Source organism: Lissotriton vulgaris, chromosome 2_1 (genome assembly GCF_964263255.1).
Source record: "Lissotriton vulgaris chromosome 2_1, aLisVul1.2, whole genome shotgun sequence".
Taxonomy (NCBI): domain Eukaryota; kingdom Metazoa; phylum Chordata; class Amphibia; order Caudata; family Salamandridae; genus Lissotriton; species Lissotriton vulgaris.
The window spans coordinates 2,019,775,589-2,019,791,259 of NC_141687.1; the positions used below are offsets into that span (position 1 = coordinate 2,019,775,589).

At 47.6% G+C, this 15,671-nt stretch overlaps 1 protein-coding gene across 1 annotated transcript in view; it reads left to right on the forward strand.

The window, feature by feature from the left end:
• SLC27A2 (solute carrier family 27 member 2) overlaps positions 1 to 15,671 on the forward strand; it is a 319,902-nt gene that overhangs the window by 144,496 nt on the left and 159,735 nt on the right. Inside the window, exon 5 of the mRNA XM_086958245.1 lies at positions 13,916 to 14,110. Within this exon, the coding sequence (XP_086814371.1) occupies positions 13,916 to 14,110 (195 nt within the window). The remainder of the gene's footprint in view (positions 1 to 13,915; positions 14,111 to 15,671) is intronic.

Below are 15,671 nucleotides of genomic sequence, written 5' to 3' on the forward strand. Positions count from 1 at the left end.
ATATTCCTGCTGAGGAGGTGCTTGGTTGTAGTTCTGCTGGGGAAGACCCTGGTTGTAATTTTGTTGAGGGGGGCCTTGGTTGTAATTGTGTTGTCCCTGGTTCTGGTATTGTTGCCTTCCTCGACTGAAATGACCCTGGCCTCGATTCCCATTGTAGACCTGCCCCCTCCTTGGGCGTGGTTCTAAAAAATCCCCTTGGTCATAACTGTTCCTACCAGCCTCACTTATTTCTTCTTCTTCAGATCCGGAACATGATGAATTAGAGAAGGTCACTTGTTTGTTACCACCTCTTGAGTATATTTGTCTATTGGGGGGTCGTTCCCAACTCCCAATATATTTGTTCTGAAAATAGTTCTCTTTTAGAAAAGGGTAAGTTTTGTCTTCTGCATACATCTCAATGTCTTTTTTCAGCTTGTTAGTTTTTTTGTTTATCAGGTAGGTACTGTAACCCTCAACATCTCTATTAATGTCGACCAGCTTTTTCTTGGCCTCTTCTAGGGCTGGGCAATTTTTAAGTTAATCTTCAAGTTTATCAATCTCTTCCTTTTCTAGGATGAGTAGGCCCTGCGCTGTTTCGATGATTAAGAGCATCCAGTCTCTACTGCACCTATTTGAGATTAGTGCCCAGGTTTCAAGGAACTTCCTGTTCTCTGTAAATACTCCCGGTTCATTGCGAACCTGTAATCCAATGGGGATAATACCGGATGTTAAATATTCTACTAGGAAGTCGGCATGGACTTCCGTTCGGATTAATTTTTTCTTCAGATTCACAAGCTTACCCCAGTTTTCCCCTTTACCTGAGGCTACTGTGATCCTATTCCCACTTTTGGTACTTATGATGCGGTGGAGTTGGTCTTCACTGAAACCAAATGTTTTAATTTTATCCATCAGGGCTAAACGTCCCTGGGGATATAGATATTGGGCTCAAGGGCAAAATACAACTCTCCAGTCCAAAGGACCGTTCACAGAATCTCTAATAAAAGAGAGAGGGACCCCGAAACCAAAGGGATAGGGTTCCACAATTGACGTTAGTCAGAAAGAAATTCCCTTTGGGTAAAGTAACAATAGTACATAAGTACTTACAAGCAAACAACCATTTAAGCAACCCACATACCACACGGAAGCAATGTAGACAGATGAAACTAACAATATATGTGAAAACACTCTAAAAATATTTCAAATTATAAAAACAATTTATTAAGGATACATTACATTAGATAAAAACAGAAATTGGGAAACACACAAGGATGGTGCAATAATCAATAAAAACTACATTCAAGTAAAAAAGGAGTATACAGGGAAAAAGGATAGAACTCAATCAAAAGACAACGATTTTGAATTCCTCCTTAGTTTGTATTCCCAGATTCGCTCCTTAGGCGTCGACGCGTTTCGGCGGTGTATTCATTTTAATCCGCCTTCATCAGGACAGTAATAACGTTTCCCAAATAACTTCTGAAATTTAAATGAGACCAATCTTAAGCTTACTTGCTAAAGACAGAAGATCTACTCAATATACAGAAATCTAAAATCACAATCTTTAAAAAACGTAATGTTTCCAACTCATTATACTAACATACATATATATACATTGCTTCCAAAACAGAACACATAGTACATTAATCATGCTCATATAAGTATGCGACATTCATAATCTGACAGTAATAGGTCAACACTTTTGTTAATCATCACAACGTTAAGGGCATTGAAATACATATGTTCATGCCTAAGTAAGAATCCAGGAACATTTGATTTTCCATGAGTATTGGTATGCTGCATTTACCAATACTTAACATACTGGAGGTTGCGCGAAAAGAGAGCAATGATACATCACCTACCTCAGACACAAGATAAGTCTGACAGATATTGTAAGGGGTATTCAGCCTCCTTATCGTCAACTCAAGATATTCGTCCAGCGAATTCTTTTTTCTATATGTACAGACACCTATTCAGGAAAAATGAATATATTGAAGGTTGGCCCTCTAAATACCATGGCTCAGGATTTACAAGGAACTTAGCTAATGTGTATCCATTTTTCACAAACTTTAGGGCAGTAAGTTACTCAGTACTCTCCTCTATTTTGCTATGCCCATTAATTTGTCATGTCCCAAATTATATCTGATCTGGATACTATAGTCGAGCAGAGAAGGGGGTAAATATTTATAAATAGCAGGGAGGCGGCCTCAGTTGACAGCTTAATGCCTGTTAATAACCCGGTGCTCTTATAGATAGCGTATTTGTTCATTAAGCAAAAAATTGTACTCCAAGTACTTACTAGTCAAAAATTAGTAGTATGAGGCGTAAATACGTCTTTCAGACTCATGGAGATCTCCAGCTAAATGGCTGGTAGCTGAGGAAATATACATACACAAGAACAGGCCATTACTAGCTGAATGCTACGAAGTAAAAGATAATTGCTATTCAGATATCTAAAGGCATACTTACAAATAGTTAAAAAGCTAGTACGTAAGCACGCAGTAATGATGTATTCAATTCCAACTTTGGTCTTTTTTAATCAGGCTTTTACACGATTTAGTTACAGCATGGGTTCAGGGAGTTGTAATCCAAAGATACCCGCTGTACGAGGGAGATCCTCTTTGTGAGCCCTGCATATTATAACAAGAAAAGGGCAAATACCCTCGTTACAAGCGTGTTCTTAAAACGCTAGCGCAATATCATCTAAAGCCCCCATTCAGTGCAGTTACCTTGGGCGCTTTGGTCGCGGACGTCCTGCGTGCTTCTGTTCGTCTTCCCGGCTAGCAGCGTCTAGGAGAGACACGCGAGTTTAAATAACCAGCGTTTACGCGGGTGTTTGTTGATGACGAAAGCGGAAATAATAGAACGGGAAAAAAGACTACCCGTACTAGTAGCCACGTTAGTTGGAAGGTGGCGTTTGATTATTAGACATTATTTTTGTCATGTTTAAAACGTTATATGGTTCTACGAAAAACGAATACAGCGGTTAGTATTGTAATTCATATTTGCTGAACGTCTTCAAGAACTAATTAAAAAGGAATTCTTTTGTTGTTCGTTTTATTTTAATTTTATTTTAAAGGGTCGCTAATGAAAAGATCACAGATGTAGGTCATTATTTTAGACATGAACCCTAATACTATGGGCACCAAACTTATATTAACAGAATAATCTGTTTATATAATAGGGGACACCATGTTCTGCATACATCCGATATGTCTAAGTGCTGATGGTCTGAGCGTATTATACAGCCAATAGGGACACCTAGGAGTCAATGATTGTCCTATGTAGCTCCAATAATCCGCTCCCATTCTTCTCTTGAATTAAGACCCTTCTTAACAGTGTCCAGAAAAGAGATGTACCATTGCTCCCTCTCCTTTCTCCTTGCGACCATATTGCCACCTCTTTTACCAATTTTAATTTTTTCCAATATAAACCAGCCAAATTCTGAATCCTTATTGCCCTTTTCTAAAAAATGGGCCACAATTGGAGCAGTGATTTTTTCCATTCTCACGGCTGATCTGTGTTCCTGAAGTCTTGTTCGTACTTCTCTCCCTGTTTCTCCAACATAAGATAGGCCACATGGGCACTGCAGTAAATAGATGACGTTTTCTACTTCTACAGTTATTGTGGGTCTTACATGTTATTTTTCTCGAATTACAGACAATATCTGGTCCCACAATACATTGATTGCACATATTACAGTTCCCACATTTCGTTGTAGCAATAACCTTTGTGCCATCAATAGTTCTTTGTTTCTCAACTGATTCATCTTTGTAGGTATGAACCAATAGATCACGAAGGTTGCTGTTCTTTTTGAATGCGAATAAGGGCTTTTCTAATACTACATCTTCTTCGTGATTCAGAATGTGCCAATGCCTATTCACAATGTTTTTTATTTGGTTACTCATGTTTGAAAATTTGCTAACAAATACAACCTTATTAAGGGGCGTCTTTTCCTTAGGGGTATTGTGAATCAAAGCATCCCGGTCAAAGAAACGTGCCCTTTTCATAGAATTTGAAAGAAGTTTTTGGGGGTATCCCCTATCTTTCAGTTTGAGTTTAAGGACTTCAGCATGTTTGTAATAGTCATTCAGATCAGAACAGTTTCTCCGAAGGCGGAGAAACTGACTGAAGGGAATACTTTCCCTTTGGGATTTTGGATGGAAACTAGAAAATTCCAACAATGTATTCTTCGCCATTGGCTTGGTATATAATTCTACTGCCAAGACTCCATCACAGTTCTTTATGCATATATCAAGGAATTCAACCCTGGTGGTACTGTAAGTTGAGGTAAATTTTAGATTGGGATCTCCTAAGTTAATCCACAGGAGAAATTCCTCCAGGAGTTCAATTGGCCCGTCCCATATGAAGAAAATGTCGTCTATGTAGCGGTACCAGCCCGCTACATTTTCGAAGAAAGGGGCCAATTCATTGTTGATGTGTATGTCTTCAAACCTGCCCACATATAGGCAGGCCAGACTTGGGGCACAGGTGGCCCCCATGCTGGTCCCTTTGAGCTGTTTGTAGTAGTCATTTTTGAAGAGGAAGACGTTGTTAGTAAGAATAAGTCTCACACAGTCAACTATAAAGTCCTTGTTGTCCAACCCGAGGAAGCTTGCTGAGGAAAGCAGACCACTGACTCAGCACCAGGATCCACAAGGGTCCAGTGGGAGACTCAGCCAAAGGTGGGCAGGGTCCCCAGCAGAAGAGTGGGGGGGACAGGGGAAAACAGAAAGGGTTCCAAAGAGGCCCCCAAAGTAATTCCCAAAGGAACCAAGGGAAAGGTTCTCAGCCTCCTCCAACCCCGAAGCAGAACGGGCCCCGACAGGTAAACCTGTTCAAAGAGGGCCCATCGCCTGTTTTAGGTGCGGCGACCAGGGTCACATTGCCACTGATCCTAAGTGTCGCTTATTTGTAAAACCCGCACCCACTGGTGCTCCACCCCGGCAAATAGCTAGCGTTAATTTTGGGGAGGAAGTAACAGTCCCAGGGGGTGGGGATCCCGTACAGATGACCTTAGTCTCGTTAGGAGACAGTGAGATGGTCCCCAAGAACTACCTCCCCAGTTACACTAAAAAATATGGGCAGGTAGTGACCATCAACATTAGGAAGGCGGAGGCTCTTTGAGACACAGGAGCCAGTGTGACTGCCGTCCTGCAGCACTTGGTGTCTCAGGAGCAGGTGGTACCGCACGCCTACTGTAGGGTTGTCAATGCTGACAATTCTGAGAGCCAGTGTCCGATGGCTCAGGTTCCCTTTGAGTGGGGGGGTCTCTGGTACTCTGCAAGTCGCTGTGAGGACCTCCATGCCTGTAGATTGTCTGCTAGGGAACGATTTGGAGAACTCCCCTTGGGGAAAGGTGGAGAAAACGACCCATCTGCGGATGGTGGGTCTACCCGACTGGGCATGCGTGACTACCCGGTCCATGGCAGCCAGTAGAGGTGTTGAAGAAGTCCTGGAGCCTGAGGGAGAGGCCCAGGAACCGGCCTTAGAGAGAAGACACAGGGGGCTGGACAGCCGGCCCCCGCTGTTCCCACGGCCCAGGAGGAGGCAGACCTCGAGGGGGATGCCCTGGAGCCTACTGAGGAACAGATTGCCAAACTGGAAGACCTGCCTGAGCTGACCCATTGGCAGCAAGAAGGAGGTCCCTCCAGGGAGGAATTCTGCAAGGAGCAGAGAGAGTGCCCTTCACTCGTGGGTATGCGGCAGCAGGCTGCAGACCAGGCCAATGGTGTTCAGTCCGGAAAACACTTAGTCTACTGGTAGAGCGATCTCCTGTATTCAGAGCCTAAGGCTGCTGAATCTGGGTCAGCCAGTGTTCTGGTGGTACCCCAGAAGTTCAGAGCCTTCCTCCTGGGGCTGGCTCATGATGTACCGTTAGCAGGACATTTGGGGATGGACAAGACCTACGACAGGCTTGTCACCCACTTCTATTGGCCCCAAATGCACAGAAGCTCATATGCGCACTGTAGGACTTGCCAAACTTGCCAGGCAAGTGGTAAGTGTGGAGGGAAGAACAAGGCTCCCCCCCAGCCATTCCCCATCGTCAGTACCCCATTCCAGCGAGTGGGAATTGACATTGTGGGGCCTCTGGACCCCAAGACAGCCATGGGCAACAGGTTCATCCTGGTCTTGGTGGACCATGCCACCCGGTACCAGGAAGCCATCCCTCTGAGGACAGTGACGGCCCCCGTGGTAGGACGAGCACTGATGGGAATTTTATCCTGAGTAAGATTCCCTCTAGAGGTGGTGTCTGACCGGGGTACCAATTTCATATCGAAATATATGAAATCCCTTTGGCAAGAGTGTGGTGTAACCTACAAGTTCACCACCCCTTACCACCCCCAAGGAAACGGGTTGGTTGAGAGATTCAACCGAACCCTAAAAGGTATGATCATGGGCCTAGAAGGACCGATGAGGCGTAAGTGGGACGTCTTCTTACCATGCCTGCTCTTTGCCTACCGAGAGGTGCCGCAGAAGTCCCTCGGGTTCAGTCCCTTCGAACTTTTGTACGGTCACCTGGTCCGATGACCTCTGAGTCTGGTTAGGGAAGGCTGGGAGCAATCTCCCAGGAAACCTCCCCTGAATGTATACAGTTATATGCTGGCCTTTCGAAACCAGACCAGGCGATTCAGGCAACTTGCTGAGGCAAATCTGGAAGCCAGCCAGGAAGAGATGAAGCGGTGGTTTGACCAGAATGCCACTCTGGTAGAGCTTCAACCTGGACCAAAGGTGTGGGTCTTGGCCCCAGTGGAGCCTTGTGCACTTCAGGATAAGTGGACGGGTCCATTTGAGGTTGTGGAGCGCAAGAGTCCTGTCACCTACCTGGTGAACTTGCAAACTCCCAGGAACCCTTTAAGGGTTCTACATGTCAACCTCCTTAAGCCCCACTTGAAGAGGTCCGAAGTGGGCATGCTCTTTGCAACCGATGACGGAATAGAGGAGGAGACCGAACCTCTTCCGGACCTCTTGGTAGGCTCCGAGCGTGATGGGTCAGTGGACGGAGTCAACCTCTCACCCTCCCTGACCCCTGAGCAACAGAGTGACTTCCGTCAGCTGCTGGGGCAGTTCCCTGACTTGTTCTCCCTGGTTCCCGGTGTCACAGATTGGTGCGTCCATGATGTGGACACGGGAGAGAGTTTGCCGGTGAAGCACAAGTCTTACCGCGTGACTCACAGGGTAAGAGCCTGCATCAAGGAGGAACTCTCGAAGATGTTTGCTCTCGGGGTGATTGAGTCCCGCAGCAGTCCTTGGGCCAGCCCAGTGGTCTTGGTCCCAAAGGCTGCAGCGCCGGGTGCCACACCCGAACTCCGGCTCTGTGTGGACTATCGAGGACTCAATTCGGTCACGAATACTGACGCGCATCCCATCCCCAGAGCTGATGAGCTCATCGATCGGTTGGGGGCTGCCCGGTATCTCAGCACGTTTGACTTAACGTCTGGGTACTGGCAGATCGCCTTAACTGACGGGGCCAAAGAGAGGTCAGCGTTCTCAACCCCAGATGGGCATTTCCAGTTCCGGGTTATGCCATTTGGAATGAAGAACGCCCCTGCCACCTTCCAGAGGTTGGTCAACCGGTTGTTGGTTGGACTGGACGCGTTCAGTGCCACCTACCTGGACGACATTGCAGTGTTCAGCCGTACATGGGAAGAACACTTGCGACACCTAAATGGAGTGTTGTCGTCACTGCGCAAGGCAGGCCTCACGATCAAGGCAAGCAAATGTCAGATTGGGCAGGGTTCCGTGGTGTACTCGGGACACCAAGTTGGGAGCAGCCAGGTGGCGCCCCTTCAGCCCAAGATTGAGACCATCCTGAATTGGGAACCCCCCAAGACCCAAACGGAGGTGAGGGCCTTCCTCGGACTCACTGGGTACTAAAGGAGATTTGTCAAGGGGTATGGCAGCATCGTTACCCCCTTGACAGAGCTGACTTCGAAGAAGCAGCCCCGGAAAGTGATCTGGACTGACGCCTGTCAGGAAGCATTTGACACCCTGAAAGCGGCCATGTGCACGGTGCCCGTGCTCCTGATTTCTCCAAAGAGTTCCTAGTACAGACAGACGCTTCAGAGCATGGGGTAGGGGCTGTTCTTTCACAGATGATTGAGGAGGGCTGGGACCAACCTGTAGCCTTCATCAGTCGGAGGTTATTTCCACGGGAACGAAGGTGGAGTGCGATTGAGAGAGAAGCTTTTGCTGTGGTCTGGGCCTTGAAGAAGCTAAGGCCCTACTTGTTTGCGTCTCACTTCCGAGGTCAGACAGACCACAGGCCCCTCAGATGGTTGATGCAGATGAGGGGTGAGAACCCGAAACTGTTGAGGTGGTCCATCTCCCTACAGGGTATGGACTTTACGGTGGAACACCGCCCTGGCATAGACCACGCCAATGCTGGCGGTCTGTCCAGGTTTTTCCGCCTTAGTGATGAGGAACTCCCTAGGGAAGGGTAGTTCTCCTCCCATTTCAGCTGGAGGGGACACGTGTTAGACCTGGCACCTTGACGTGAGTCTCCCTTCCACTTTTTGCTGATGTGCCTCAGATGTTTTTGCTGGTGTTCGATGCTCAGGGCACTACGCCACGGCCAATCTGTGCCGCAGTGCAAGTGCTCCCTATATAAAGTGTATCCGTAATTGATTTCCATGATTGGCTTATTTGGTTTACTGTCAGTCCCCAGTAACGTGCATCAGGAGTGCCCGGACTTGTAGATACAAATGCCGCTAGTGGGCCTGCAGCGCTGGTTGCGCCACCCACCGAAGCTTCCTCGTAAAAGATGTCTCGGGTCCGCCATCGCAGACCCTGCGTACGGTCTGGTACTGTCACTCTGACTGCGCCAGTGCACACACTTGCCAGTCCCCAAACCTTCCCTAACCTTCATATCAGTCACCCCTATGGTCGGCCTACGGGCCGGGTGCATTGTAAGCGTAAGGTAGGACAAGCCCTGATGTGTGTGGCATGTCCTAGTAGTGAATTACCGCCCTTTTTCGTTCTTCACTATTGAAGGGCTGCCTGTTCTCTTAGGCCAAGGTGAGCGGCTGAAACTATTACACGCTATAGTCCCGGCCGGCTCAGGGAACACGGTGGCATGTCGAGTTTGGTATGCCTGAACTCAGAATAATAAAACACTTCCTTTAGCAAGGTTTATTTTAATATCCTGTGTTTGCAAATGCTACTTTTAGAAAGTTAGCATTTGCTCGCCTGACTATTTCAGCCCGCCTCTGCCAGGATGTGTATCTGTTGTCTGGGTTTGTGTGAGTGACAGGGCTGGGGAATTCCCGGGGACAGTCGGGTTTACCAGGTGGTGAATGGGGCACTTACATCAGGATGGGTGGGCAGAGTAGTCCTGGACTCTGAATAGGGTTGTGCTCCACCACCACAATGCTGGCTCCCCCTCCTGCGGAGCGTCTGATGTCCCTGACCTGCACCCTGAAAGAAGACGGCAGCTTCCTGTCAACAGAGTACTCCAAAACCGGGTTGAACCAGGCTCAGGCCCCCTGGCCTGCCAAGACAAAAGAAACCGAGTATAAAGGTAGGAGCCCTGCTCCTAAGAAATTAGATCCAGTTTTGACCACAAGGAAACTCTGCCTGACTAGAAGGACTAAGAGAAGCTGAGGAAAGGAAACCTGCAGTGGTGCCTTGCTGAGGACGGAGAGGAAAAGACCAGAAAGGACTTTGAAGACTTGTGCCTGAAACTATCTCCAAGGGCTTGATCACGAGCTTGCCCCCTGAACGGAACCCCAGGACCATTGGGTTCTAATCTGCCTGTGCTCGTTTGCTGTTGGGCCATTAGTTCTTATTCCCTCGCCAGAGTTGTGACCCGGGTGCCTTCGCCCTCCAAGGTCGTGACAGCTCGGAGCCTGGCCGCCCCGCCGCAGAGAGCCCCGCTCAAGTTTGAGTCGCTCTCCGCTTCAGAGCCGGGCCGCCCGCTCTCCTGTCACCTCGTCTGTTACGGAGCACGCTGTGCGCCTCTCATCTTCTCCTGCCGGAATCTGCACAGAGCGCATCTGATAGCCTCGGACGGTCCGTGCGTCGTAACGTGCCCGACTGTCTCGCTTTGCCCTCCTGCATACCAAGGCCGTGCCGCCCCTCAAGAAAGGCCTTTCGTACTGTGGTACCAAAGGCCCGGTGCTGCACCCGTCAGCCCGAGAACGCGACGCCTCACACAGATCCACAGGTACGACCTGGTGTGCTAAGAAGTTGTACGCCCCGCAGGCCTGAACGGTGCCTCGCCCCGTGAGCTGCATCAGACCCCGGATCGCCACAACCCTCTACACCGTCCCGCTCACCCGCCTCGCACCTCGAGGGGGCTCCGAGCCGGATAGATCCTTTTGGAGAACCGTTGGCCTCGTCCAGGGTCCGCCATCACCAGTAGCCGCGCCTAAAACGCCTCGGACACTCATCGCAAGGTACACTTGAACTCTATCCCGAGTTCGCATCGGATCCAGGGTCCGCAACGTTTGTTTTCTCTGTCATCGTACTTTGCTAATCAAGAACACTTAAGAACAATCGCCTATTTAAATCTGGTGGCCTTCAATCGCTAAACATATCGTGTGTCACATGGTGACACCGCGTGAATTGGCAGGCATGCTTATTCTACACACATGCTTGCTCCGCCCCCACCCCACACAGAAGACCACATGCATTTACTATCTTCTAATAGCAGGTAGTAAATATATGACTCCAACCTCATGGATTTTGGAAATTCTGTGTAGTTTTACGACTGGCGAATCTTGTTCATCATGCAGATTCCGTAGTCCATGGTGATAAAGTCACAATTGCATGGTACTGACATGCTGTTAACGCACAGTAACATAAATGTGCATGCTAATTTACCACCAGCAAGTAGTGTGCAACTCGGAATCAGGCCCTTACCAGCATTACTGCACAATTGTGCAGACTGGAAAATATGTGCATTACTGGGCTAGGTGAGATTTATATTTATTTTTATTTATATTTATTTATAAAAACATTTGTAAAGCGCGAAACGAAGGCCCGTGGGCATCTCGGCGCTAAGTAACTGCAATGTTTAGCAAACAAGGGGACTGAGAGTTCATTGATTAAAAAGCCAGGTTTTAAGGTTTTTGCGGAAAGACCAAAGGGAAGTACTGGTCTTGATTGAATGAGGCAATGTGTTCCATAATTTTGGAGCGGCCACAAGGAATCTTCTATCACCCCAATTGACAGATTTAGTTCGGGGGATCACCAGTTCCAAGGAACTGGAGGAGCGCAGTGTTCTGGACGGACAGTAGGGGGTTTAGATTTCTTATGAAGAACACTGGTCCGGCATTGTGTAAAGCCTTGTATACCAAGCACAGGGATTTGAACTCAATCCTCTTCTTCACCGGGAGCCAGTGAAGTTGTCTTATGGTGGGTGAAACCGGTTGGTATTTGGGGATTCGCCCTAGGAGCCTGGCGGCCGCGTTCTGGATAGCATGCATTTTCGATAACACTCTCTCCTGGGCACCTAGAAACAGAGCGTTACAATAGTCTAGGGTGGAGAGCACCAGGGAGCTTACCAAAGTTTTAGCGGTGTTTTCAGGTAGAAAGGGCAGAATTTTTTTGATGAGCCTTAGTTTATGAAAGGCTGAGGAGGATATCTGGTTGGCATGTGGTAGGAAGTTCAGACGGTTGTCGAACATGACTCCCAGGTTCCTCACCTTGTCAACCGGGTCTGGGGGCTGGCCCATAGGTGAAGGCCACCAAAGGGGGGACCACTCCGGGGAGAGATTGCCAAAAATTACAACCTCCATTTTTGTCGGAGTGTAAACTTCAAGGAATTGTGTGTCATCCAGTTCCCGATTGCCAACATGCCCTGGTTGAACAAGTTGGCTTTCTGAGGCCCGTCATTTTTGACGCAAGGACCAGTTGAGTGTCATCAGCGTATGACGTGAGGCTCATCCCGTGTGCCCTGATGGCATTGGCAAGGTCCGACACATAGATGTTAAATAGTGTCGGACTGAGGGATGAGCCTTGGGGGACTCCACATGGTAGTGACAGGGGGGAGGATTCAAAAGGTCCTACAGTGACGACCTGGGTCCTGTTAGCCAGGAAGGAAGCAAGAACATTTTTAGCATTGCCTTGAATGCCTATGCTCTCGACACGCTCGACCTAGGTGGTATGGTCGACCGTGTCGAAGGCCGCAGATAGATCCAGTAATATCAGGACAGCGGTGCCTCCCGCATCCCGGATTTATCTGATGTCGTCCGCCGCTTTGACTAAGGCCGTCTCAGTTCCGTGGAAACGACGGAAGCCAAACTGCGATTCATCAAGGCAGTTGTTTTCCTCGATAAAGGAGGAGAGTTGGGCATTCATGATTTTTTCCACTATTTTCGCTAATAGTGGGAGACTAGCGATGGGGCGGTAACTTTTGAGTTCTTCTTTATCAAGGGTAGGTTTTTTGAGAAGCAGTTTTATTAGAGTTTTCTTTAGTGTCTCGGGATAGATACCAGTGCTAAACATGGAATTGCAGATATTGGTTATAGTCGGTAGAACTGCATCCATGATTGGTAGCAGGACCTTCAGAGGACAAGGGTCAAGGGCCGAGCCGGATTTAATGGAGGATATAATGTTTAGCACCTGCGGACACGTCACCTCTCTGAACTGAGGGAGGATTGGTCCTTCAAGTTGAGTTGATGGCCTGTGGGAAAGGGTTACATTATTGGCGAAGACCCGGTAAATGTCGTCAACTTTACTGAAGAAGAACTTTGACAAAGCGTCACAGAGAGTTTGGGACGGGGGAGGTGTGAGATCAACAGAGAGACCTGCTAATTGTTTGGTGGTCTCATATAGGGATTTATTCGAGTTTTGTGCAGTTTCAATTTTGTTGCAGTAATACTTTTTTTTTGCATCAAAAATAAGATGTTTGTATTTTGCTACAGACTCCTTGTATAGGAATTTGGCTTCGGGAGTGTAGTCCTTCCGCCATCTAGCAACACTGTACATAATTGCACTCTAGTAAATGGTGAACAACTATATAGAGTACTCCACAGTAGTACAGCTGTGGGAAAGTGTGCACAATAACCACTGTGAAAACGAGACAATATTGTAAAAATTCGACATATATGCACGATACTGCCAGTGTGGCAGTCTAGCAAGCACCCGATATGACACTGCAAAAGATAATCAATGAACATATCTGATGTGATCAACAACCTCATAATTGAAACTCTTATGGCGTCATCTCTATGTCTTCGTATCTCTGCGCAATGGCGGCTTAGCCTTTGTGGGCGTATGGCAGATAGAGAACTGGAATTATGAGGCAATGTGGGACCCAAATATTATGTGGTAGGGCTTAATAAATTATGCAGCAAGAAATTCAAATGATCTGAAATGTTGCAGTACATTTATTTTAGCACACTTGAATATTGTTTGGGCGAGAGTTTGACCTCATTAAAATCGAGTAATGCATTCAGCAACTGAAAGGTGACAAGTTAACCTTGGGTAAGGACCTTCTCCCACTGCAGGGTGCCATATAATGTGTTTGGGGGTATTTTTTGTTTTAGTAATTCATCCTTTTGAACCTGAATTTCTTTTTGTTAGAGTCTAAAAGTTATGAAGCAGGTAGAGGAGTATGTGTTGAATGTGATAAATCCATAATTATCAGAAAACCCTGCACCTGCAGAATGACATCATTAGAAATGGCTCTGATTTCACATACAGAAGTGATAGGACGCATACACACGTTTCTTTAAGACATGGACAAACACACACACACACACCAATAAATATCATGCGCGGTCAAATAAAGGGACTTCTCTGCTTTTAGCCTGAAGTATTAACATCACTAACCATACTGCTGACTCACGCTGAAGGACAGGCATAGCACTCTGCAAGGCGAGTGGAAGAAAGATGCAAACTAAGCCTGACCCATCTTGGTAACCTCGTGTACTGAACGGCATTGAACTTCAAAAGAAATGTTGTTTATATCGTTATTCTTTTGCTCTTTTTCCAGAAAGACAACGACCGTGAGCACTGTGTTAGACTGGCGGTTGGCAATGGGCTGCGCCCTGACGTGTGGAAGGAGTTCCTGAAGCGCTTTGGCGACATTAGAATCACTGAATTTTATGCTGCAACCGAAGGGAATATTGGACTTCTGAACTACACCAATACAGTAGGGGCATCGGGGAGAGTAAATTGGATATATAAGGTAAATAATCTACATCGTCTACCTGTAAACTGAGTTTCAATGGAATGCGCGGCCTTGGCCTAAATGTGCTGCACCTACAGTTCCGCCTAGGGGTAACCATTACACGTGACACAGTGGCAGTTAAGATGCTGTCAGTGGTAGTGGCTCTGTAGTTGCATCTGGAGGACCACCGTACAAATGTTTTTTTTTTTAATTTGGTGCAAATTCTAGACCTATTTAACTAAATCGCACAGAATTCTCAAACAAGCATTGGCATAGCCTATAGGTCTCGCTTTTGGGACCTTCTAAGTATTTAGTTATGCAGCACCATATTCTTGGTGCAACAACATCAACTGTTGCGTGGCTAAACACTTATAAGGTCCCAAAGGCGAGACCTATTGGCTATGCCAATGTTTGTTATTTTTTGTTCTTGGGGGAAACCGGGCTAGTGCCAGGAGGGTCAAGGGTGAGTGGCAGGGAGGTGAGGAGTGAATGCCAAGAGGGACGAGGGTGACTGTCAGGCTATGGGGGTGAAGGGTGAGTGCCAGAGAGGTGAGGAGTGAGTCGCAGGAAGATGAGACGTAAGAGTCAGGAGGGTCATGGATGAGTGCCACGGAGGGGAAGGGTGGGTTCAGAGAAGGGGGAAGTATGAGTGCCTGGGGTGAGGGGTAGCTGGCAGGCTAGGGGGGTGAAGGGCTAGTGCCACAGAGATGAAGATTGAGTGCCAGGTCAGGGGGATGAAGAGTGAGTGCCAGGGAGATAAAGGTTGAGTGCCATGGAGGTGAGACGTAAGAGTCAGGAGGGTCAAGTGTGAGTGCCAGGGAGGGGAAGGCTGAGTGAAAGGGGTGAAGGGTAGCTGCCAGGCCAGGGGCATGAAGGGCTTGTACCATGGAGGTGAAGGGTGAGTGCCAAGGGTGTGAGTAGTGAATGCCAGGAGGGAGTGTCAGGGAGTTGACAATTGAGTGTCACGCAGAGTCGATGTTGAGTGCCAGAGAGGGAGAAGGGTGAGTGCCAGGCGCGAGGAGTGACTGCCAGGCCTGAGGGGTGAAGGGTGAGTGCCAGGGAGGTGAGGGGTGTGTGACAGACTGCAAACAGTAGTGAGCTGGGATCTAGAAGGAGGTGCATAGATCATCACCAGGTGTGTGCCAGGCTGGGATGCACCAGTGTCAGGCCAGACTTGGGTGGATGCAAGAACCTCTGAAAGGCGGATGCCAGGTCACTCGTAACCTTAGTACAGGAGTGGCGTGTGCAGGAGAGAGTAACATCTTAAAACAAGAAACTATTCAAAATCCTGAATACTCCACTTTATGGTCTTCCATAGCGGACTTGCAGCTTGTTACAGCAACTTATAGAGATACATTTTTCATTGCAAATAAGCCAAAGCGAACACAATTTGAATTAGTAACGGTAAGATTCGCAATGAACTAGAGACAAGTTAAAAAAGCACCCCAGAATTGAGCCGGGGATACAGAATAATAAAAATAGGGGCAATATTGGTCTCCTTTTCACAGCTGACAGCCAAAAAAACATGGTGTTGTGGAGGACTCGGATTCTGGTGGAATCAGAATTTTTAAAAGAGTCA